Raw genomic sequence first — 23,461 nt, forward strand, 5'->3', positions numbered from 1 at the left:
ATAATAGTTAATTATATGGGCACAAGTAAAAATTACATAATAAAATAATTATAATATATTTTGGTTTTATATATTTTAATTATTATTTATTTTAAATAAAATTAATATAAATAATGATATATGGAAAATTGATATATAAATTAATACTTTTAAAATTCTTAATTTGTTAAATGTATATATTTTGTAAACTAATAAGGTTGGTATAATAGTGTAAGTTCCTTAACAACAACAAGTTAAAGAAATAATCGTAGCATTTTTTTTTTTTTGTTTTGTAATATATAAAAATAAAGGTTGATGTTAATATCTATACTACCAAGTCATAATACGAATTCATTCCTAATAAACACACCCAAAAAAAAGAAGGGGATATGAAGATAAACAAATTCACATTATTCTTTTCTTTCATGTAAATTTATAAGCATGCACCTTCCAGAAAAATGCAGAGCCGAGAATATGGGAATTGACAGTGGACCAGTACTGCCATTCCTAGTCAGTAGTGACAATGGAATGCTAAAATGCCAGAACCAATTTTGACAACAACAAAAAATGTCAAAAAATACAGATGACCAATAAGAAACAGAATGAAATCATAAAATTCAAGCCGCAAGCTTCTTAACTACAAGAGCCATATACTTGCCCTGATGCTCTGCCAGTGCCAACTCAGTTTCACTTGGCTCTCTTGTGCCATCACCAGCAAATACTCCTGCACCATATGGAGAACCACCTCTAATGGAGTCCATCTTGAACATTCCAGGTCCAAATGTATATCCAACAGGAACATACAGCATTCCATGGTGTGCCAGTTGGGTAATTGCCGTCCAACTGCAACAACAAAAAACACAGCTAAGCATTTGATTAAGCACTGCTATCTAAGAGACAAGTCTAATTTCCATCATGGATAAGAATGTACAATGATTTTAGGCTATGGTGCAGACATGCACTACTATGAATTACACATTCAATCCCAATTTGAAACTATGATAATTGGGGAACTAAAACTCTTCAACCACTGCAAACCAGCACCGTTGTTCTAGTTACCTAATCAACATAAAAGGCTGTCTTACCGTCCTGCAAATGATAGAAAGAAGTGAAATCTTTCTCCTCTTGCCATTTGGAAAACTTTCAAAAAATTGGTTTGTGCCATTGCAGTTACACCTTAAGTAGTTTTGAACATCCCGAAATTGAACTTTGTGTAACCAGATTTTGATATCTTCAACACATTATAACTGATAACTCTCTAGGTTTGGGAATCAAGATGTGAGTATGAACCATAATAACATGTAGCTCACAGACATAACTCAATATACTGGAACTTTCTTATGTATCATCCACTCATCAATTAAAGCTTGGGAAAAGCAGATACAACTGTCAGAGACACCAGAGGAAAGCTAACATAAAATATATTAAACTTTCAGAGCTAATAATTTGGCATATCAAAGAATATGTTATGGGGCTTGTAGAGATGCTTCTTACAAGCCAGTGCTATTCTTCTTGAAAATGGTCATTCAAGAAAATACGTTATTTCTCGGGTTTGAACCTATGACCTTCATGTCACAAGACAACCAACCATACCTTTTGTTGTGTGGAGAATCACCCAGTAATCCAAGTAATTGTCCTAAAATAGCCAAATATGTAAGCAGTCTCTCTCTCTCTGGCCCCTCTATCCCTCTGTCTCCCATTTCCCACTTCCTCTCTTGTCAAGTGGAAAATTAAAATGATGCAGCACAAATACAAGTCATGCTAAATCCATGTTACATAGAAACAAAAACAATGCTGAACGCAAGCCCATGAACGTGAATATGCAAACTTGACAAAATGTTCGAGGGGAAAAGCTATAATCAAGATAAGAACTTATGATATAGCCCTTGAAAAGCAGTTGCACATGAGTCATGACAAATGACCATCCAATGCCACAAAACACTTTTAATTTTGGTCCTTCACAATCCAATTAATGTCTCGGAAATCAAAATATGAGCCTTTACCTTTATCTCATGAAGAATTGAAAAGTGAGGTATTCAATTTAAGTCCTTATATTAAACTTCAGTCTTTTTATGTTTGATCACCGCAGAATAATTGACATTAATAAACCATACTGTGGTACCAAATTATTTACTTGAATTACAATATCACTATAGTCACCACTCACCAAGAACGAAGATTAAGAACAAAATACAAAATAAAAAAGAAAATGCTTACGCAGTAGTTTCTTGACCTCCTCCTTGAGTACCAGTACTAACAAAAAACCCAGCGGGCTTCCCTGCAAGCTTCTGCTCCTTCCACAACTGCCCCGTCGAATCAAAGAACCCCTTCATTTGCGCCGCCATGGATCCATACCTCGTCGGAAACCCGAACAACAACCCATCGGCGCCCGCCAAATCCGCCGCCGTTATCTCCGGTATAGTGTCGTCCTTTGGCGGAGCCTTCATCTGCGCCAGCACCTCATTTGGCAATGTCTCCGGAACCCTGTACAAAACCCCTTCCACGCCTTCGACGCCGTCAACGCCCTTCTTCAACCTCTTAGCCAAGCCTTCCACGTGTCCGTACATTGAATAGAACACGATGAAGATCTTCAATTTTGCATCGACGGAATTAAACGGCGCCGTTTCTTGCACCGCGTTAGGGGTTTGGTCAGTGTGGGGAGTTACATCGGAAGGGTTCGACGCGTCCCTTGATGTGGCGGGGGTGGCGCGTGGAGAATCGACGGTGACCGTTGGGAGCTTGTTTTTACTGGGAAAACAGCCTGCTCCTTTCCCCATCAAGAAGAAAAAGAAATGAAATGTGAGGAGTGTGAATATTTGGAAAGAGAAAGAGTGATCCAGGTAGGACTGAATCTATCAGAAATATCAGAGACTAAAACAGACTTGTGTTGGGGATATTCGAATGATTGGGATGTCACACTCACCTTAGCTGCCTCTCTTACTTGGCCTCGCTGGATTAGGATGAGAAATGTTAATACTATTTCCATTAAAACTTACCTAAAGATACATACACCACATCAATTATATTTTTTAATATTATTATTTATGATTAAATTTTAATTAGAATTAAATTTTTAACGTGTTGGTAATGTTTTATTGGTTGTCTGCACATATATATTATCCACACAAGTATTTCTCTATTATGTGTATATAATTTGTTTGGATTACTGTTAAAAAACGTATGAGCTTAATAAAATTTTATTACATCTATTATTTACATTTAATCGTTATTATTAATTTTAAAAAATAATATAAATAAATGAATAGCAAATGATATAATAATTGGAATGTCACACTCAACTTAGCTAGATATGGGACTTGGCCTTAGTGGATTTTTAGGATGAGGGAAATGTTAATACCATGTGTATATGCCTTGTTTGGATTATTGAGAGGGAAAAAAATATAGTTATTGAATAGTGTATAGTATGATAAACTCTCATTATTAAGTCTTCAAATGATTGGTGAATAATATAATAATTGTATGTAAATTTTTATATTATTGATACATTGATATTATACTCATTTATTTACACATTGGTAAAATTTATATTTTTATATTTGTTTTTTTTTGAAAAAATAAAACTATAATGTTTTTATGGATATAAAATTCGTTTGGTTGGTTTTAAATAGAAATGTTGGGAAAAATCATTCTTCTTGGCACATGATATGGAAGAATTAGTGCTAATGATATCACATCTACTTCAATTAGAAATAAAATCTATTATCTTTGTTGTTTTCCTAAAAGCATGATATTCATTATTAGAATATTTTATATTTTTTTTAAGGATAAAATTGATAAAAATAATAACAATATGTGTGGCGAATTACATGCTATATTTCAAGAGATAAAAAATAATACTAATGATTACTATAGTATCCCAACTCAACAAAAGCGAAAGATATAGTCCTAGTGTCCTTTTATCCTCCACTTAACTTGTTAGTAAAAGATTGATACTTATTTTAGTTTTTTAGTCTTAATATTATAAATTATTAAAAAATTGTTATTTGTTTGATTCGATTGATTGTGATTCACTACTAATTATTCATTATTAAAAAAGTCATTAATAAATGATTCCCTGTTAGTTACTAAAATATATATTAGATGATTTCTTATTAATTCCTCGTTATTAAAATGATTTTCTTCTTATTATTCATTACTAAATGAATTTTATATTAACTTTTTATTATTAAAGGATTTTTAATATTAATTTTATATTATTAATTATACTTTCTTATTAGATTTTTATAACAATCAGGGGACTAGAAGAAAAGAAACAAGAAAAATAATAATTATATATTTCATATCTTTGTTTTTTTTTTACAACTATCTCATAGATTTTATTCTTTTTCCAACATTGGATCATACATTAAGCATTGATATACTTTCTTGGAAGTATCCACTGGAGCATACTGAATGTAATCGGGGGTGAAAGAAGTGGGTGAAGTGTTAGTGTTAGGGGGAGGGAAATGAGAAAGTGAGAGGGAAGAGTTTGAATGGGAAGGGTGTTTTGGATTGTTGAAAAGAAAGTGGAGCATAAGTTTTGTTGGTGAGATTAAAATGATTTTCCAAAACCAATTATTGTGATTAGGTAGATTGAGTTACATATGTTATTCCAAAGTTTATGCTACTTTTTGTACCACTTATTTTATATTAGTTAAAAAAGTAAAATATATATTAAATATGAATGAATATTTTTTTTGTCTTTGTTTGTGTCCGACAATGATTAAAGTATTTCATTTAATTAAATGAAAAAATCATAAAAACAAAATTATATTATTTAATGTAAATTTATTGGACAGAGATATGATGAGATAGAGTTTTTAGGACATATGATTTTTGTTCATTAAATATATATTAGATTAAATTATACTGACATTCTTGGAATACATGAATAATACATATTTTAGGATAAAAAATGTGATCTTTAAGACAAATATTAGATGTAGCTTGTCCTTCCTGGTTCATGGGCTTACTGGTCAAATATAAAGAAATACTTTTTGGGCCTTTGTTCCCTACTACAGTTTTTATTCTCTTACTAAAAGAATATTATTTTGGTGAATCGACTTAAATAATTTGATCATGCTATTCCATGACAAAAAAACTCACGTTGTTCAGTACAACGTCTCATTAATTTCAGGAATTTCAATATGATTTAAATAATTGATATTATAGATGTTGATTCCTTTAATTTCTTACATTATATCGCTCATAAAGATCAATTCTTGATCTTTGGTTTTGGACATTTTGTATCTCTCATGGGTCTTGACAAAGTTGTTTGGGTCAAAGGCCGCAAAAGAAAGAGGAAATTTTTTTAGCCATCCATCATGAATTGAATTCAGACGAGAAGCAAAATCATCTGATTTACTAATATGCCCAAACGACAATGAGGCAAGTGACACATTAACACACAAAATATAATATGTAATAACAATTTTACCATTTTGTTTACCATAAAATTACATTTTTGTCCTTAAAAATGTGAGCAAAACAATCACTTGCGGATCCTTGTTCCCCAAACCACATATTCAAATATCATTTTTCAACTTGTTGCGAGTGACATTTATTAAGAGGAATAATCACTCACTCTAAAAATGATTAATTTCTTATTCAGGAGGAGGATACCTTTGTTAATATAAAAAATCTACTGCATATTGGAGTAGATTTATTTTGAATATGATTCTAGTGCTTTTATTAATAATTTAATTTAAGGATAAAATTTAGTACGAGTCCTGTTTTTCGCATATAATTTAAGGATTCAATAAATAAAATTGTAAATTGAAAATCACAACTTCACCATTTTAAACTATTAAACATGTCATTTTCTAACAGTAAAATTTCTATTTTTCGAATTCTGTAACAAATATACTTCCAAGATAAGACACCATTTAGTAATAATATATTCAGCCTTTACTCGCTTGCATTTCTAGGTACGCCATTATAATGGTGCTTTAATTTAGAACATTTTTTATAGTGCTAAGCTATGTGACCTTATCCTTCATTATCGATGCCTATTATCTTGCCCTATCCGTTCAAAACTCTCCCATTCACGTATTTCCATATAAGCCTGCATAGTGCATAAAATACAGTATATATCTACCTATCTTCTAATCGTTGCATTAAACAGAAGCAAAGTCTTATATGTCTTGTTGTCTTAGGAATGTAGATTTCTTTCTCGCTTTTTCTTTGAAAAATATACAGTTTTAGTCTTTATTATGCTTTTGTTTTTAACCATCCTATTTTTCGGTGAATCTCACGCGTAGGATATAAAAAGTTTATCAGCATATTATTTTAAAAAAAAATCTAATTATACACATAAACGCAAACCCACGTATTTTCTGTTGAGTACTAAAATATAAAACTGGTGAACCTCTAAAAATATAAGCTTCCTCCAAACAACTTTACAAGCTTATTGAATGAGTTAACACAAGTAATCTATCACATAAACTGAAAGAGCTTCTCCAATAATTAACGTGCTCTATATGTATTAAGGAACATTTTGTTGAACATAACATCAATGCTTTAGTATATTAAATTAGCTTACTCAGCCCACCAATAATTAATATATTTTCTCATATGCTAAAAATACTCAATATCAAGCACAATATTTTACTTATTTACCTTTTTATATTTACCAAATAATTTATTAATCTCTTAATAAGTTTGTTTTTTCTCTCAACAGTATATATGTTTTATCAAGCATATATATAAAGAAATTTATTACCAAGGGTACCAGAAACACTAAATGATACAAAGAAAGAGTTACACACAAGAATGAAACACCACCTATCATTCTGACAGACCCAAAATCGAGCCCTCCCTTTTCATCTAATAATATGAAAGGATCCGGCGAGGAAAATGCATAATTTTCACTTGTTTTTAATGGTAAATGTGAGATTTTATTATAATCCAAAAAATATATGTATAATTTCAAGTTGCATTTCTCTTTACTTTTTGAAGTATTTGCCTCAAGATCTTAATTCTCTAGCTTGACACCTGGCTATGTTTGATGCCTAACATATGTCAAATATAAATGTCTTTAATTAGTTCTCAATGTCATAATGAAAAGCCTGGTTATCAGCTTGCCACATGACACTCCTAAATACATTATAAAGCATTCATTTATATTAATTTTGTTAATAATAATACAATAATATTATTTAAAAATCATATACTGTCGGCGTATACATTTTTTTTCTATCTTAATTTTTAGAATGAAAAGAAAGATGAGCAAAAGAAATATAACAGCAATATCAGTGGCAACCATGTGCATAACTCAGTGGTAGCTTGTAGAGTAAAGGACAGCCAGCTTGGACTCCTCAAAGAGTAAAATAAATTGAAACCAAGGGAGGAAGCAATGCCACATCACCACTATTTGCTATTTGTTTAATTTAATCATAATTAGTTAAGGGATTAATAAAAGATAGAAAAAGTAACAGAATCTTTGATTATTATACAACCCCTCTAGAAGATACTGACTTAGCTAGGCACAGATTTCTTACTTTTAAGTTGGCTTAATTTGCCTTCAATGGGAAGCTCGGTTCTTTCATAAAGCATCATAACTTTTTAATAAGAAGTGTTTGGTGTACATCTTTATGGATAAGTTTGTCAAAAATAAAATAAAATTCATTATAACAAGATTTATCATGATTGTAAGATTATTTGCAATAGAAAAAGGTAGGCGAGTGTCAAAAAATGAATGAAATGGCTTAGATATTTAATTTTTTATTAGATGATATGTCCAAAGTTACTATTTTATGACATGATATATCAGCCTTTTAAATTTATTTTTTATTTATATATCTAAGCATGTGCTAATGAGCATAAAATAGAAAAATATTATAATCATCACTCCCAAAGAAAAATTCATTACAATATAATTCATATAAAAAATTCATTACAATATTTTTTTCTTATCAATTAACTTTTTAATTCAAATTTTCCTTTTCGAATAAGACTATTACTGTATCCTTATAATAAATTATCGTACAGATCCTCTTCATCATAAAAACTTCAAATTTTTACTTTCAACTCATAAAATTGATCTTATAATGGTTAGTAGAAGTTTTAATCTGATTTATTAAAAAGATATAACATTTTTTATTGAGTAATATGAACATTTTTTCTACTAGCGTTTGACTATACTGGACCAATTATTTTCATAGAAAATTATTTTAATTCGTTAATTACTTTTAACTGTCTGAAACATAATGCCACGCGCTGCAGAATAAAACTTTGATTACTCGTGAACCAATGATACTGCTTCAGCTACTACGTTGTGAGGTGATTGGTTCTTGCAGTGTAGGCGTGAGAGACTTCTTACCCTCAAAAGTTAGAGCTCAATTACCCGTAATTTTGGTGGGAGATAACATGTTCTCATTTATATCGCATCATGTCATAAATCAATTAGAAAGTTTTACTAAATTAAAAATAAAATTCATAAAATTAGGAACTAATATTTTTATATTATTTTATAAAGTTTAGTTAGATAAGGAGTAAGAACATTTGAACAAAAAAATTCTTAGACATAAAATTCATTACCCACAACTTAAGCAAGAATGTGGCACAAATTATGGCTAAATTCATTGGTTGTTGAAAACTAGGTTTATAGGTTAAAAAAGTAATAATAAAATCAAAGGAAGGAAACCAGGGAGGTTTACTGGTGCATTCAATTGCGCACACTATGAGTGGATTATTACATTAAAAAATGTGCCGAGGGGAGTGCTAGCTACAGAAATTAAATTAAGTATAGAGGCTCAACTTTGAAAAGGATTGATCTAGAAAGATGAAATATGGAGACAGGGGATGATGATCATATATTTTTAATCATGTCTTACTTTATGTCATCGGTTAATTAAAAAGTTTTACTCATTTAAAAAAATTATAAAAACAAAAATTAATAATTTAAGATTATCTTATGAAGTTAATTACTTAGTGACATAAAAAAAAATTTGGTTAGATGATCCATGTCCAAATTAGAAATCTAGTATGTGTCCGCGTATGGCTCATAGGGCTCACAAAAATAAAATAAAAATTGAAGTAATCCGTGATATTTTTCATTTTTGTTAATATTAATAAATGCTTTTATGGTGTTCTCTGAAAAAATGATAATTTTACCTTAAAAATTGATGTTTTAATATATGGAGAAATTTTTGTATTAATTTTTCAATATTGAACATATAAATAATGCTTTTTGAATATTTATGAACAAAACATTTTTATTCAATTAAATGTTACTCTATAATAAAGAGTATTGCTGTATGGTTCGACACATGTTCTACCAAATTCGACGAAGTGGTAATTGATAAATGACCAATTACGTAAATTATTTAGCATTTTCAATTAATCCAGACAACAATCAATATATGTGCCCAAAAAAACAATCAATACACCACACTACACCTCAAAAGTAAAACACCTATCAGAATATCATTCCATGCAAATTTAGAATCCAATGTGTTAGACAAAGTGAAGATCATTAAAAAATGATCATATGTGAACCTATTGAGGCTTAAGAGGTTCCTCATAAGTGTTATACATAGGTCATATGTGTTTGAATTTTATCTTAGATCTAAGTCCAATGTGCTAATAAAAATTCCATAAAATTAAATCTGGATCAAAGTTCTAAATTGTTATTAATTAATCTGAGAGAGAGAAGAGATCTAAATATGCTTTAGAGTGTGTATAAATAAATATATTTTATATTCCATAATGATGGAGATGCACTATGATTAGCCAAGGTGTGTGACTGAAAATCTTGAGATGATATACTGCAACAAACTAAATGAAAGTTGGAAGATGGGAAACAAGGGTTGAGGGTGTCGGGATAAACATGGCACCCACTTGTTTAATCACTTCTTTGTTTGAATTGATTGATTAATTTAGTCAAAGTTCACATTATTAAACTCTAAACTACTCAAAAGCATAACCAAAACGAATCTCTTTTGTGCCATGCGCATCAACTTCTTTGTCACATATTATCCAATTTTCATTAAACAAATGCAACAATAATTATTTGGAATTAACATCAACTACCAGCCTAAGTAACTTAAGAGCGAATCTCTCTCTCACACACCACTTTTCATCATTATCCTATATCATCACCCTTTCTTTGTCTTTTACTTTAAACGTAACCTAGTTATAACTTGATGTAAACTTGAGGAAGCATCTTTTTTTGTAATCCCATCTTATCTTATTTTACTTATAATAAGCATCCATTGCATCCATCATAATAAAAATCCCACCTTTACCCCTCACAAAAATGGAAAAATGAAAAAAAATATGTCCATTTCTCTTTTGGCATGAAAACGATGTGTAACATCTATCTCAATCGTTGCCCCATAGCTCCTGACACTGTTGACAAATCATCACTTACTTTCTATCTTTCTGGAATGGTTCGTTGAATCCAACTCATTATATACTTTACCTGTATTTTGACATGGAGTATTCTTTGTCTTTTTTTGGGTCTATGGTGCAACACACTTTCACCATATTAAGTAAAATATCTTCTTGCAACTCCTCTTCAACCACATTCAGATATACTTGCATTGATTCTATCTTAAATGTCATGGATATATATCGAATCTAAAAGTTGTTCTAATTTACCCCCTTTAGTTTGAGACAAATTTAATTACAACAAATATATTAAGTGGTAGTAATAGATAAGTGTTACACGTAATAAATGTTTAATTTGGAATGAATGTTGAGTGTGGGCATTGTCAAGTTTGGCTGCTATAATAGGGTTGAGAAATAATACTCTCCATTGATAAAGAGATAAATACTACACAACAACAAACAAAATGTTACATGTAATGACACTTTTATCTTTCTATTTATTATAAATGTAATTGTTGTCATTAAAAATATGAAGAAAAACAACTACGCACTTTTTGATTAATTGAGAGAATTCTTACTCATTAGTGTTTCGCGTGAAAATGGAATAAGTTAATGTGATTGGGCGAAGGGGTGAGTGATGAGGAACTCTTTGAGTTTGTGCTCTGAATTCAGTGTAGGTGATGGAGAAAGTAACGCGTGGAATGTGGATAGAAAATGTGGTCCACCAAAGAGTTTAAGGGGAGATGACACGCGTTGAGGTTCTTGAGTTGCACCCATGTGCATCTCTTCCGCATCGACAATACGTCTTTATCTATCGCTTTCCCTTTGACTTTGGCTCACTTGTTTCTGAGAATAAAGTGTTAAAGGAAGGAATAGAGTGAAAAGATAGAAAAAATATTAGAAAGAGAGTAAAAAGATAGAAAATCGTGAGAAATTGAGTGAAAATAGAGAAATCAGTAAAAAAAAACATGTTGAATTTTTATGCAAAAAAAGAAGAGAAAAATGTGTTTTTAGTTTCCCTCTCCCATTTTTTCAACATAGAATGTAATGGGTTTATCATATTTCTCCCCTCTATTTTCATACTCTCCTAAATTAAATAAGAGAAAGGTGTATTTTCTCTTCCTTCTTCTTTATATGACAACAAAACAAATAAAACCAGAAGGAAATAAAATAAACAATAAGTAATATAGGTAGTAAGACAAGTTAGGAAAAATGAGTGATTTTTTAATTGTTTAGTTCGGAAGAAAAAATAAAAGAAAGGAGATGACAACATTTTTCTTGGGATACACCGAAACGATTGTATCCCTAATTCCACCAAAATTTATTGTCTACAAAAACATAAATGATTAATATATATATATATATGAAAATTCATTTCACACCTCTCTTCAAAGAAATTTTTCCAATTACAATAACCACAAAAATATCTAAGTACTAAAAAAGTAAGCCAATGGTAACGTAGGATGGACAGCCTTCCATGGATGGTGTAGATAAGCAAGTACAATAATAAAGAAAGTTCTGCAAACCATGTCCCCTTTGGGAATCCTGAAAGTTAATTAAGCTAGTTTTATCATTGCATATTTGCATGTGAGCAGAAAAAATGTTGTGATAATAGAAGCCATGAAAAACAGATGTCATGCAAAAATTGGTTAAGGGTTGGAAGGTAGAAAATATGAAAGAAACTTTTTTCCAATTTTCTCACCAATTAGACCCACTAACTCCAACTTGAAGCTAGATCATGAATCGCGACATGTTTGGATATAGAGAACCCTTTTACAAGGATAGACAAAGTGGTCATGCTTTATTTCTTGTCCAACATTGAATTGGATCTGAATATTCCCCGAAATATTGATTTAGATTGTTGCCACGTCTTTCTTCAATTTTGCAAAGATAAGGAGAGGAAAAAAGTGAAAGTGAGAAATATGTAAAGTGGTGATAGGTGACACATTGAACATGCACGGTCCACATTGTCTAGTTTTCTTGTGACAAATAAAAGTAATGCTAAGTTTTTATTTTGAGTGTTGTTACATGTATACCCTATTTTTTTATAACCACATATTGAGCAATGTCTTAAGCAAAAAAATGAATAGAGAGAAACAATGAAAAATAAAGGATGATAATCAATGTTATGTGTAAATAGGATAACTCAATCTCTATCTATGTATATGTATTTTTTACTACAAATTAAAGTTCATATATATTTTATATATGATATAACTCGGCACCAACTAAGAAAAACCTAAACTATAGTGCGGCTTAGCTGCTATGCATAGGAGTGAGGGACTACCACCCAATTGGACAACAAAAGTGGCTTACGTATCCAAATCTAGAGGCTAACGCTCCTCATTGTTTATTAACGATGTGTTCCTTTGGGATGGATCCCAATCCCCTCCACGTTTTTTTATTCTCTCCCCTATTTAATTATTTTTAATGTTCAATCTCTCTCACAAATTAAGCAATCAAAACAAAGATAATGATTAAAGCACTTAAGAGAGGAGATAAAATCTTTTGTAAATGATCTATGAAAAAACATTATAACATTTTGACCTCATCAAATATAAAAAGAGTATTAAATCTATACACTTAAAAATATATAGTTTATTATCCACCATTTGTTTAAATTATTTTTCTAACGTCAATGATGATTGAAAAAAAATAGTAAATGATGCCGTAACAATTTTACAAACTCTTACCCTATAAGTATATATATCTTTTTCTCATCTAAAAATTATACAATTCATAATAAATAAAAGAAAAACTTTATATTATAAGACCAATACTTTGTTGTTATATAGTATTTTGAATGATTTCCTCTTACACATCTTCTAGTTAATATACAAACATTTTTTTTTACTTTTTACCGAACAAATGAGGGTTTACCAATCAAACGGGGTAGGTAGATTTAAAAAACTCATTTGTAATTTTTGATGCGTACGTACACCACTTGTTGGTATATAGGCAGTGTGCACCATGCAGTGAGTCTTGACAGCTACTAAATCGCAATTAGATATAGAATGGCACTCATCTGCAAATTTTAACAAAACTTAGGGCCTTTTTTTATAAGAGTCTTCCACATCATTCATCACAAACTAAGAGGACAGAAACATCATCATTTTTCCTTATAAATATATCCGAGCCTTATGTTGTTTGTCCCACAATACTTCACCCTTTCAGGGAGAACATCTCACTTGTTTTGAGTTAAGAAAATAAGTTTTTTAGTTGGGAGAAAGAGAAAAAGACTAATATAAAGACACTTATACACCACCACCATAATGAATCATCAAAATATTGAAGACCAAATCATGCTCATGTCTCAGTTATACTCTTCCGGTCCATACACCCAAATAGGAGCTCAACAAGGTTAGTATTATTATCATGCATGCTTAAACATTTATTCTGGCGTTTTCATGTATATATTCTTCATCAAAATCTACGACATATAAACAACTTTTAGTCCTCTTTTAATTTGGTATATTTATACGTATTTTTTCAGGGGAGAATAAGAAGCCAAGAAGGAGGCGTAATAAGAAGTGCAAAGGAGGAGAAAACGGAGGTTTGGAATCAAACAAGAAGAGAAAACTGAGTGATGAACAAATTAATATGCTTGAGCAAAGTTTTGGTAATGAACATAAACTTGAATCTGAAAGGAAGGACAAGTTGGCAATGGAGCTTGGTTTAGATCCTCGTCAAGTGGCTGTGTGGTTCCAAAACAGAAGAGCACGTTGGAAGAACAAGAAATTGGAGGAAGGGTACTCTAACCTCAAAAAAGCACATGAAGCCACCATGCTCGAGAAATGTCTTCTTGAAACTGAGGTACGCACCTCTTTGTTGCTTTACAACTGGTTACTCTTTTATTAAATTAATTTTATTGTTTTGGTTTCCAAGAAGATAGAAATCCTGATTAACTAATGAAGGGATAATGGGGGAGATTTGTGCCATGGATTAGGAATAATGATCTAAAACACATTTTTATTGTTCTCTCGGAGAGAGAAAAATTTATTTGGATATATATATTATAGGTTATATTTAGAAACAAATGTATTTATGTTTTATATTCTATTATTTATAACTAAATTTTAATTATTAATTAAAAATTTAATGTGTTTCAAAATTTTATTATTTTTATACAAGTCTTTATCTTTGAAATATATTCATCTAATTTTAAATTACCAATACATAATGGATAAGAGTTTGGTTGAGATGATTAATTCGTTCATTACTACTTGTAATAATTTCTCATTAATGACATCTTACTTTATGTATCACAACTTTAGGTTGAAGTTATTTACTTTAAAATTATTAATTAAATATTTTATGTTTTCAACGATCATCAAAATGTGGGCACATGAAATGACAATAAACTCACAAATAATAACAACAACTCTGGATAAGCATTTCATGGCGTTTCTCCTCTGTGGTGGATTTGATATTTTATTTTTTATTGTTGCTTTAGCTCTTCAAGTGGTTGCTTTATTATATTGTTTATAAAAGTTATAAAGTATATTAATCCGGTTGAAAGAGATAAGCATACACTCCTCATGCAACCGGTTATTTGGGGTAAATGAACTTCAAGCTTAAGAAAAGAAAAGGAAATGAAACCCGAAACAAAGAACCACCATATAAGCTTTTGGTTCAAAGAAATCCACGTCATCCTCTTAAGTTCTTGACCATAAGATAAGTCAACCTGAAAAAGAAACCCTACAATAACTAGGAACAACAAATTGCCTTCATTTCTTCGACAAAGTCCGTACAATATTATTAGGATAGCTACTTTGAAAATAAATAATATTAGGATAACTCATGTTGGGCCTTGCTAAGGCCTACTTAAGAATATGACATATGTAAGGAGTTTGGTACGGGAAATGAGACATCATTGAAAACAAGTCATATCATGGTACCAATGTTTTCAGGTGTTGAAGCTGAAAGAACAATTATCTGAGGCTGAGAAAGAAATTCAGGTTCTAAAGCATACTGATAGAGTTTCTAGCAACAGCCCCAGTTCATCACAGCAGTCTCAGTCAATGGAGGTGGTAGTGGACCCACCATTTCTTGGAGAGTTTCATGTTGATGGATATGATGATGTGTTTTACGTGCCCGAGACCCATTACATCAATGGCATGGAATGGGTTAATTTGTACATTTGAACCAATGAAACTTAGTATTTTGTAGATAGTGTGAATTATCTAATATGTATATTGCTCCTAGCTAGCGTGTGTTTGACTATGATTTGGAAACTATCCATTAACTTAAGTTATTAACTATTTTTCATTTTGACTCCAAATTAATGGCAGTATATATCATTGTTGTCTAATGATGATTTCATTATCCTTTTGAGTTGTTATGTTTCATGCTCCCCTTGTTTTAGCCATAAATTTAATAATTAAAAATATATGGTTGTTAATGAAACATAAAATGATGGTGATAACAAATTTATCCATGTTCTATCATCTTACTTCAACCTATGTTTGGTAAATGATCGGATTTTGATGGATTTGAATTTGGAATTTATCCATAATTCATAGATTTAATATTAATTAGTTGGATAAATTTGGACCTTTAATTTTAAATGGTAATTTCAAGTTTAGGTTGATGTTATTATGTTATGTACTACATAGTACATATTGCTAAATTTTCGGCTTCATTGTTTTAATTGCTTACTACATATATTAATTTAATTTATTATATATTGTCATTTCAAAAACCATTTAGTTTTATAGCAATTTGAAAACACAAATCATTTTAATAAAAAATGAGAATTAAAAACCTTAATTGTCTATTAAAACAATTTAAAATATAATATCAAATTGAAAATCCAAACAATGATTTATTAAGGCAAAATCAAATGTTGTAATTTTATTTACTATATATATATCAAATCTCAATTGATTCCACATCAGTAAATCTTAATACATTCATTGTATAAATCAAATCTCAATTTGAAAACATAAATAATTTCAATAAAAATGAGAATTAACCCGTATTAGTCCACTCTAATTGTTACTCCTCTATTTTTATAATTACTGCGCAATGATCTCATCTTACAAATTAGACATTAATGTATATTTATTATTTGCTGATTTTAGATATAATAGTTGTTGTGCACATATTTAGGATATAATTGTAGAGATTTAAAATTTATTTTTGATAGTATAAGAAAATTTATATTGTTAGTTAATTTTAAAATAAAATATTTAATAGAAAAATAAGGATGGATATGAAACTATGATATGATTTGAAAATAATGATATAGCTTTCTAGTGTCTATATTTTTATTTGTGGAAATGATATATTTAGTTTCATTTTATTAATTAAATTACATTGATATCTCATGAAATTTAGTAAAATTATACAAACTACTCATCATTTTTTTACACTTACACAAATCCTCTAATTTTTTATACTTTTCATTACACTGACAGCATACACGAAAAATAAGTGTAATATTTTAAACAAAAAATATGATAAATACAATTTAATAAAACAAAACATGTATATTGTGGAGACAAATCCAAATAATATATTAGTCTATATCCCTTTATTATTATTTGGTTTATTACGATATAGAATGAGAGTGATTTAAACAATATCTATTTGAAATTATTGATGCATTTTGTAACCAAAAACAATAAAGGTATATTGATTTATATATTATTTGGACTTGTCTCCATAATATACAATGTTTTTATCACATTTTTTGTTTAAAAAATTACATTTATTTCTCATACAGAGGTGATCAATGTAATGAAATTATTAAAATTAGAGGGGCTTTTATAAGTGTAGAAAAGTGAGAAATATTTATATAATTTTACTAAAACTCATCGGATTTTAGTTTAATTTGCTTTTTTATTAACATATCAGCATGCCACAAAATGAGGCTACTTAATTTTGTTCTTTTAACTCAAATTTTGATTTTTCTATTATTTATTAAAAAAATTACTATTTCTAAATGCAATAAAAGAATAGAAATAAATTTTCACAAGGGAACCAAATTTACCATTTTCTAACATTTTTCTTTTCCTACAATCACTTATTTCATTTTTTGTCATAAGTTAATACTTTTTCTATATTTCTAACAAGTTCTCTAGCTTAAATTTTTCACACAAATTTTTCCTTCTTCTAATAACCTTATGCATGCCATTTAATTTTGTTATTTCAAATTGTACATCTAAATTGTTTTTTACTTTATATCTTTATATTATACTAATTTATCTTTAATAAAAATAATACAAAATGACGAATGGATAGGAGGTACACTAATAGTGATATATGAACAAGATACACGTCTCTCTTTTCCAGCAAATCCAACTACAAAAGGCACATACAAGACAAATATACCAGTAATTGAAAACCTTAAATTATTGAACTAAAGATCGTTTGGTTGATATTTTTCATTGCAAAGGACGTGGCATGTAAAAGACTTTAACAACATGCAAATAATAAGCCATTGCTATAAAGCACATCACATCAATAGGCAATAAATTAAAATCAAGACATTAACATAATGGTTACAATCAGATAAGGTTACATTAATAGAAATTAATAAAAGACATGTTCGATAGTTACTGTCATTTATAATCAGATAAGGCTCGGACTTCTTTGGCTCATAACTGACTCATGTGCTAGTTTATCCATTGCATATAAATGTGTTAACGTTTTGTTGTGGCTGCATTATGCTTCATTCAAGGAGACGAGATCCTCAGTACCCAAAAAACTAGGAGACAAGATCCTGATAGCATATTTTGTGGGGGATCAAGATGAGAAAGATATTCAGGTCAGAAATGTTGGATTCTTATCGAAAATAAAATACTTAGCATTTCACAATGCAAATTGGTAAGTTGATCAACCCACAAAGTTAGGACAGACATATATTGTTGTATATAAAGATGGATTATTATGTGTTAACAATATTGAATACAGATTATTATGAAACTTCCAATACAGATTTTGGAATTTATTTTTATTTTGGCATCTGATTAAATATGTAGCATATTACATCTTTCAACCCAACAAAAAGAAAACGCCTTTTGATAGAAACTTATATATGAATCCTAAGATAGCATATCTCAAATAAAAGATTGATGTAAATCTGGTTCACGATAAAGGTAATTAAGATTACATGATTCTTTTTTTTTTATTCTAATAAATATTTTTTCTTCTTCTTTTAATTAGCATATATTATTCTAATCATCTTTGTTGTACACTATTGACTAACCAAATAATCTTTGTTTTTTATCTATAAAAAAACCCTTGTAACTAATATATGCTAATTAAAAGTACTATTACTTAATAACATCCTGTCTAGACTCTATTTCTGTGCTAGACAACGAGTTGAAAAGACCCAAAACCTCAATATTCATCCATGCCATCATCCTCTAGTCTTATATAAAAAGGTTGTTGCCCTCAAAACTCATAGTCCAATCAATACACAAAAAAGGAACACATTCTCTCATTCAGAAAAGATTACCAGAGAGAAGAAGAGAAAGCCTTTAATATGGTCCCTACGGTTGAGCAAGTTGGCGATGATGAGCGGTTCAACAAATATGCTTTTGGTTGTGTGGCAGTCGCTTCCATGGTTAACATTATATTTGGTTATGGTAATAATCTTCAATTCTCTCTTGCTCTTTCTCTCTATTTCTTTCTTCTTTTTACTTCTCTGTCTCGCTTCTATAATTTCTAGTTTCCACCATTTTGTATTCTGAAACACATGGTAATGTTTGTATCAAAATATATTTTTTGAATAATATAAGTTCTTGAAGCACGGATTCGTAAAACATCTATCCGATTCGTTTTCAATAAAATATAGGATATATGAATTCGTTTACAATAAAACATGATAAGATAGATTTGTTTCCAATAAAACAGGATAAGATAGATTCGTTTCCAATAAAACATGATAAGATAAATTCGTTTCCAATAAAACATGATAAGATAAATTCGTTTCCATTAAAACAGGATAAGATAGATTCGTTTCCATTAAAACAGGATAAGATAGATTCGTTTCCAATAAAACAGGATAAGATATATTCGTTTCCAATAAAACAGGATAATATAGATTCGTTTCCAATAAAACAGTATAATATAGATTCGTTTCCAATAAAACATGATAAAATAGATTCGTTTTCATTAAAATATAATAAAATAGATTTGTTATGAAGGACAATGATTTTAAATTTCTATTATATTTTTTACTTTGGATATTTTGATTTACACTTATAATTTTATCATATTTTATGTATTTTTATTATTTTATATGCGTATCATGAACGTATCATATTCTGTATTTTAAAAAAATGTGTGTCGACGTATCGTATACGTATCGTATCCGACACATGTATCAATATCCATGCATCATAGAATATAAGAAAGCAAAGGTAAATACTAAATACTAAAGAGACTGTCTATTGAAACATGTTTATATATTTTTATTATTCGGAATAAAAGCTGGGAGAATGATGTAATGAAAATGGTATATATGAAATTAATGTTGGTATATATGAAATTAATGTTATTCAAATATTAATGAATGTGAATCACATCTTTTTATTCTTCTACTACTTTGTATCTGTACCTAATTAGAACACTCTTTTAATTGAAAATAATTATAAAAACATTGATTAATATTTATATTATTTTATGAAGTATAATTGATTAATAATATGTAGATAGAATTTCCTCAGGAGATACTAAGTGTACATACATGATTTTCATACCCAAAAAATGAATCTTGCATATGATTCCCTATATTTGTCTAGGAAGAAGGAAGGGGAAACTCTGTAAATTGAGAAGCCTGTTTCTTTTCTTTTGTTGTTAATAAGATAACGTGATATATTATAAGAATGAAGATATGTGAATTATATTAATAATAGGATGGTGTTGTTTCAGATACTGGTGTTATGAGTGGAGCCATGTTATTCATAAAAGAAGATCTAGGAATCAGTGACACGGAACAAGAGGTTCTAGCAGGCATCATAAATCTGTGCGCATTGGTGGGATCCTTAGCTGCTGGAAGAACCTCTGATTACATTGGTCGACGCTACACAATCTTCATAGCCTCTATCCTCTTCATGCTTGGTTCAATTTTCATGGGATACGGTCCAAACTTTCCAGTTTTATTATTGGGAAGGTGTGTTGCTGGTCTTGGTGTGGGCTTTGCTCTCATGATAGCACCAGTTTACTCCTCAGAACTCGCCTCTGCTAAGTCACGTGGTTTTTTATCCAACTTACCTGAGCTTTGTATTGGTATTGGTATCTTACTTGGTTACATATCAAACTACTTAATGAGGCAATTCAGTTTGAAACTTGGATGGAGATTGATGCTTGGTATTGCAGCAGTTCCTTCACTTGCTTTGGCTTTGGGTATTCTAGCAATGCCAGAATCTCCAAGGTGGTTGGTGATGATGGGTAAATTAGAAAACGCAAAGAAAGTACTATTGCAAGTATCAAATAGTGAGCAAGAGGCTGAACATCGTTTCAAGGATATAAAACATGCAGCTGGGCTTGATGAGAATACCCCAGATGATATTACAGTTAATAAGGTCACTCAAAAGAACCATACTGGTGAAGGGGTTTGGAAAGAGTTGCTTGTGAAGCCTACACCTTGTGTTCGTTGGATGATGATTGCATTAGTTGGGCTTCACTTTTTTGAGCATGCAACTGGGATAGAAGCTGTGATGTTATATAGTCCAAGAATCTTCAAAAAAGCTGGTGTTACAAGTAAAGACAAGCTCTTACTCGCAACAATTGGAGTAGGGATTACAAAAGTCTTTTCCTTGATAGCATCAACATTCTTGATTGACAAAATGGGAAGGAGGCGTCTCTTGCTAATAAGCACTGCAGGAATGATTTTTGCCCTTGGAGTATTAGGGTTCAGCTTGACCATGGCAGATAAATCCAGTGAAAAACTGTTGTGGACATTGACCCTTAGTATAGTGGCTACTTACACCTTTGTTGCATTCTTTAACTTTGGGCTTGCACCTGTCACATGGGTATATGGCTCAGAGATTTTACCTTTGAGGTTGAGGGCACAAGGGGTAAGTATAGGAGTTGCTGTGAACAGGGCCATGAATGCTGCTATCTCAATGAGCTTTATTACAATCTATGAAGCAATCACTATAGGAGGGACATTTTTCTTGTTTGCTGGTATAGCTATAATAGCTTGGATTTTCTTCTGCGTTTTCCTACCTGAAACTAAGGGCAAGGCTTTGGAAGAGATGGAGATGCTTTTCACCAAAAAATCTAGTACAAATGTAGCTGCACAAACTGATGAAATGAGCTAGGCACAAGACTTAGGATGCATTTGGTAAGAGATTCAGCAAAGAAAGGAGAGGGTGAGGAGAATGAGCTTTTTTTTCCTGAGGGTTTGGAGTGAAACAAAATAAAAGTTGTGGAATATATAAGCTTTTAGTTTCTCTCTCTAAAGGAAGAATAAATGTTAGATTTGCTGAGTTTTTCTTTTATTTTCATTTACAATAATATCCTTATCTTTATCCTATTCTCATTATTATAGATAAGGGATAAATTGTATATTGAATATAAACATATATTTCATCTTCTAATTCTTTCATATTTTTTTCCTAACAAATAACTCTAATAATAAATTAATTTTTCATGTTATTTCTGTAACTCTATTTTATCCCATAAACCAACCATACCGAAGAGTGTATTATGTAAGTAGATGACGTATCTTTAACTTTTATCATTTTTAATGAAAATGTGTCACTTAATTAAGAATATAAAATAATATTTTTATATTATTTAGAGAAAGATGATTGACTAGAAACATAATAACATAGAGGAGTTTTTCCTTATATTTTCAATAATAAAAATATTATTTTATAATATATAAAGATAAAAATGTTTTATGTTATTTTTTCCTTTTTTTTATACTTATAATCATTAATAGAAGAAGGTGTGTTGCTTTGTCTGGAAAGCTTTGAGAGGGAGAGTGGTCACTAAAGAGGAAATTCAGAGACGTCATATTATTAATAGATTAGATATGAATTGTGTTCTTTGTATGGAGCAAACTGAGACAAGAGACCATTTGTTTTTAACTTGTCCCTTTGCAACTGCAGTGTGAAAAAGTTTTTATTCTCGGTTACAGGTTCCAATTCTTCTCCCTAACTCTATTTCCGATCTTCTAGTGATGCATGATTCATTTTATAATTCACCAAAAGGTAGAAAATGTTGGAGAATATTATGGTTCGCTGTGTTATGGTCGATTTGGCTTATGAGAAATGATACGATTTTTTCGGCCAAGGAGGTTAGCTTCATCCAGGTTATGGATCTGATTCAAATGCGATCATGTACATGGTTATCTTCTTCTAGTGGTAATTGCTATTGTGATTTTTTTAATTGGTGTATTAATCATAGGTCTTGTATTTCTTTTAGCTCAGAGTATTCAGTTGTAATTGACCGTGGAATTGTATTTGGGTTGACATCCTTTGTACCTTTTATTGGATTTCTTTGCTTAACAAAAAAAATAATAATTGAAGAATCACTATATTAATAGAAGAATCATTACTCCTTATTTTGGGACAAGTAGCTCGTATTACTATATACTTTGTTCAATAATAAAATGTTATAATAAGTATGCAGCACTATATTTTTTTATATGTTATATTTTCTAATTTCTCCTCGATTCGCTGCAAACATACAAACAAAGGGGATGTTTACCATTATATTGTTGCAAGGCATGAAGGCATACTCTACTTTTATATATATATATATATAATATTACTTATCTTGAAACATTTTAGTAAAATATTTGAAACATCAATTACAAATATCTAAACTTTTATATCTATATTAATATATAAAGAGAAAAATAAAATAATTACTCATAGAATAATTTATGTTTCCCTAATTACCCTTTCATATTTCTAATTTCAAATCCATTCTATTAATCTATATCTATATTATTAATAAAGCCAAAATACTTACTATTAATCTACTACCATGACATAATTTTTATATTCTAAACTTATCATTTTGTAACCTTTCTCATTATGAACTACTATAAACTTCTACATATTTCTTCCATTACTTTCATTTTTTAATTAATATATCAATAATCTTGCACATACTCTTTTATTTCTATCTTCTCTATTTCTCAATCCAAGAAGAATACACAATAAAAAAATCATAACATAGA

The 23,461-nt window shown here is 29.9% G+C and overlaps 3 protein-coding genes across 4 annotated transcripts; 2 read left to right on the forward strand and 1 right to left on the reverse strand.

The window, feature by feature from the left end:
- Nucleotides 368–2,886, reverse strand: LOC109332840 (probable NAD(P)H dehydrogenase (quinone) FQR1-like 2). The gene is made up of 2 exons (XM_019567922.1): nt 2,197–2,886; nt 368–822 (listed from the first exon to the last, which is right to left on the reverse strand). Exons 1-2 carry the CDS (start codon nt 2,754–2,756, stop codon nt 597–599), a joined length of 786 nt encoding a protein of 261 aa, XP_019423467.1. The 5' UTR covers nt 2,757–2,886; the 3' UTR covers nt 368–596.
- LOC109332841 (homeobox-leucine zipper protein ATHB-40-like) lies at nt 4,492–15,592 on the forward strand. Of its 2 annotated transcripts, XM_019567924.1 has the most exons (4): nt 4,492–4,505; nt 13,523–13,671; nt 13,805–14,124; nt 15,222–15,592. In XM_019567924.1, the coding sequence occupies exons 2-4, from the start codon at nt 13,584–13,586 to the stop codon at nt 15,453–15,455; spliced, it is 642 nt and encodes a 213-aa protein (XP_019423469.1). In that variant the 5' UTR covers nt 4,492–4,505; nt 13,523–13,583; the 3' UTR covers nt 15,456–15,592. The 2 variants fall into 2 exon arrangements, with proteins under 2 accessions (XP_019423469.1, XP_019423468.1); XM_019567923.1 differs by lacking the exon at nt 4,492–4,505 and having other exon boundaries at nt 13,330–13,671.
- LOC109332381 (probable polyol transporter 3) lies at nt 18,477–21,634 on the forward strand. The gene is made up of 2 exons (XM_019567347.1): nt 18,477–18,905; nt 20,194–21,634. Exons 1-2 carry the CDS (start codon nt 18,803–18,805, stop codon nt 21,585–21,587), a joined length of 1,497 nt encoding a protein of 498 aa, XP_019422892.1. The 5' UTR covers nt 18,477–18,802; the 3' UTR covers nt 21,588–21,634.

Source organism: Lupinus angustifolius, chromosome LG18 (genome assembly GCF_001865875.1).
Source record: "Lupinus angustifolius cultivar Tanjil chromosome LG18, LupAngTanjil_v1.0, whole genome shotgun sequence".
In the NCBI taxonomy this organism is placed as follows: domain Eukaryota; kingdom Viridiplantae; phylum Streptophyta; class Magnoliopsida; order Fabales; family Fabaceae; genus Lupinus; species Lupinus angustifolius.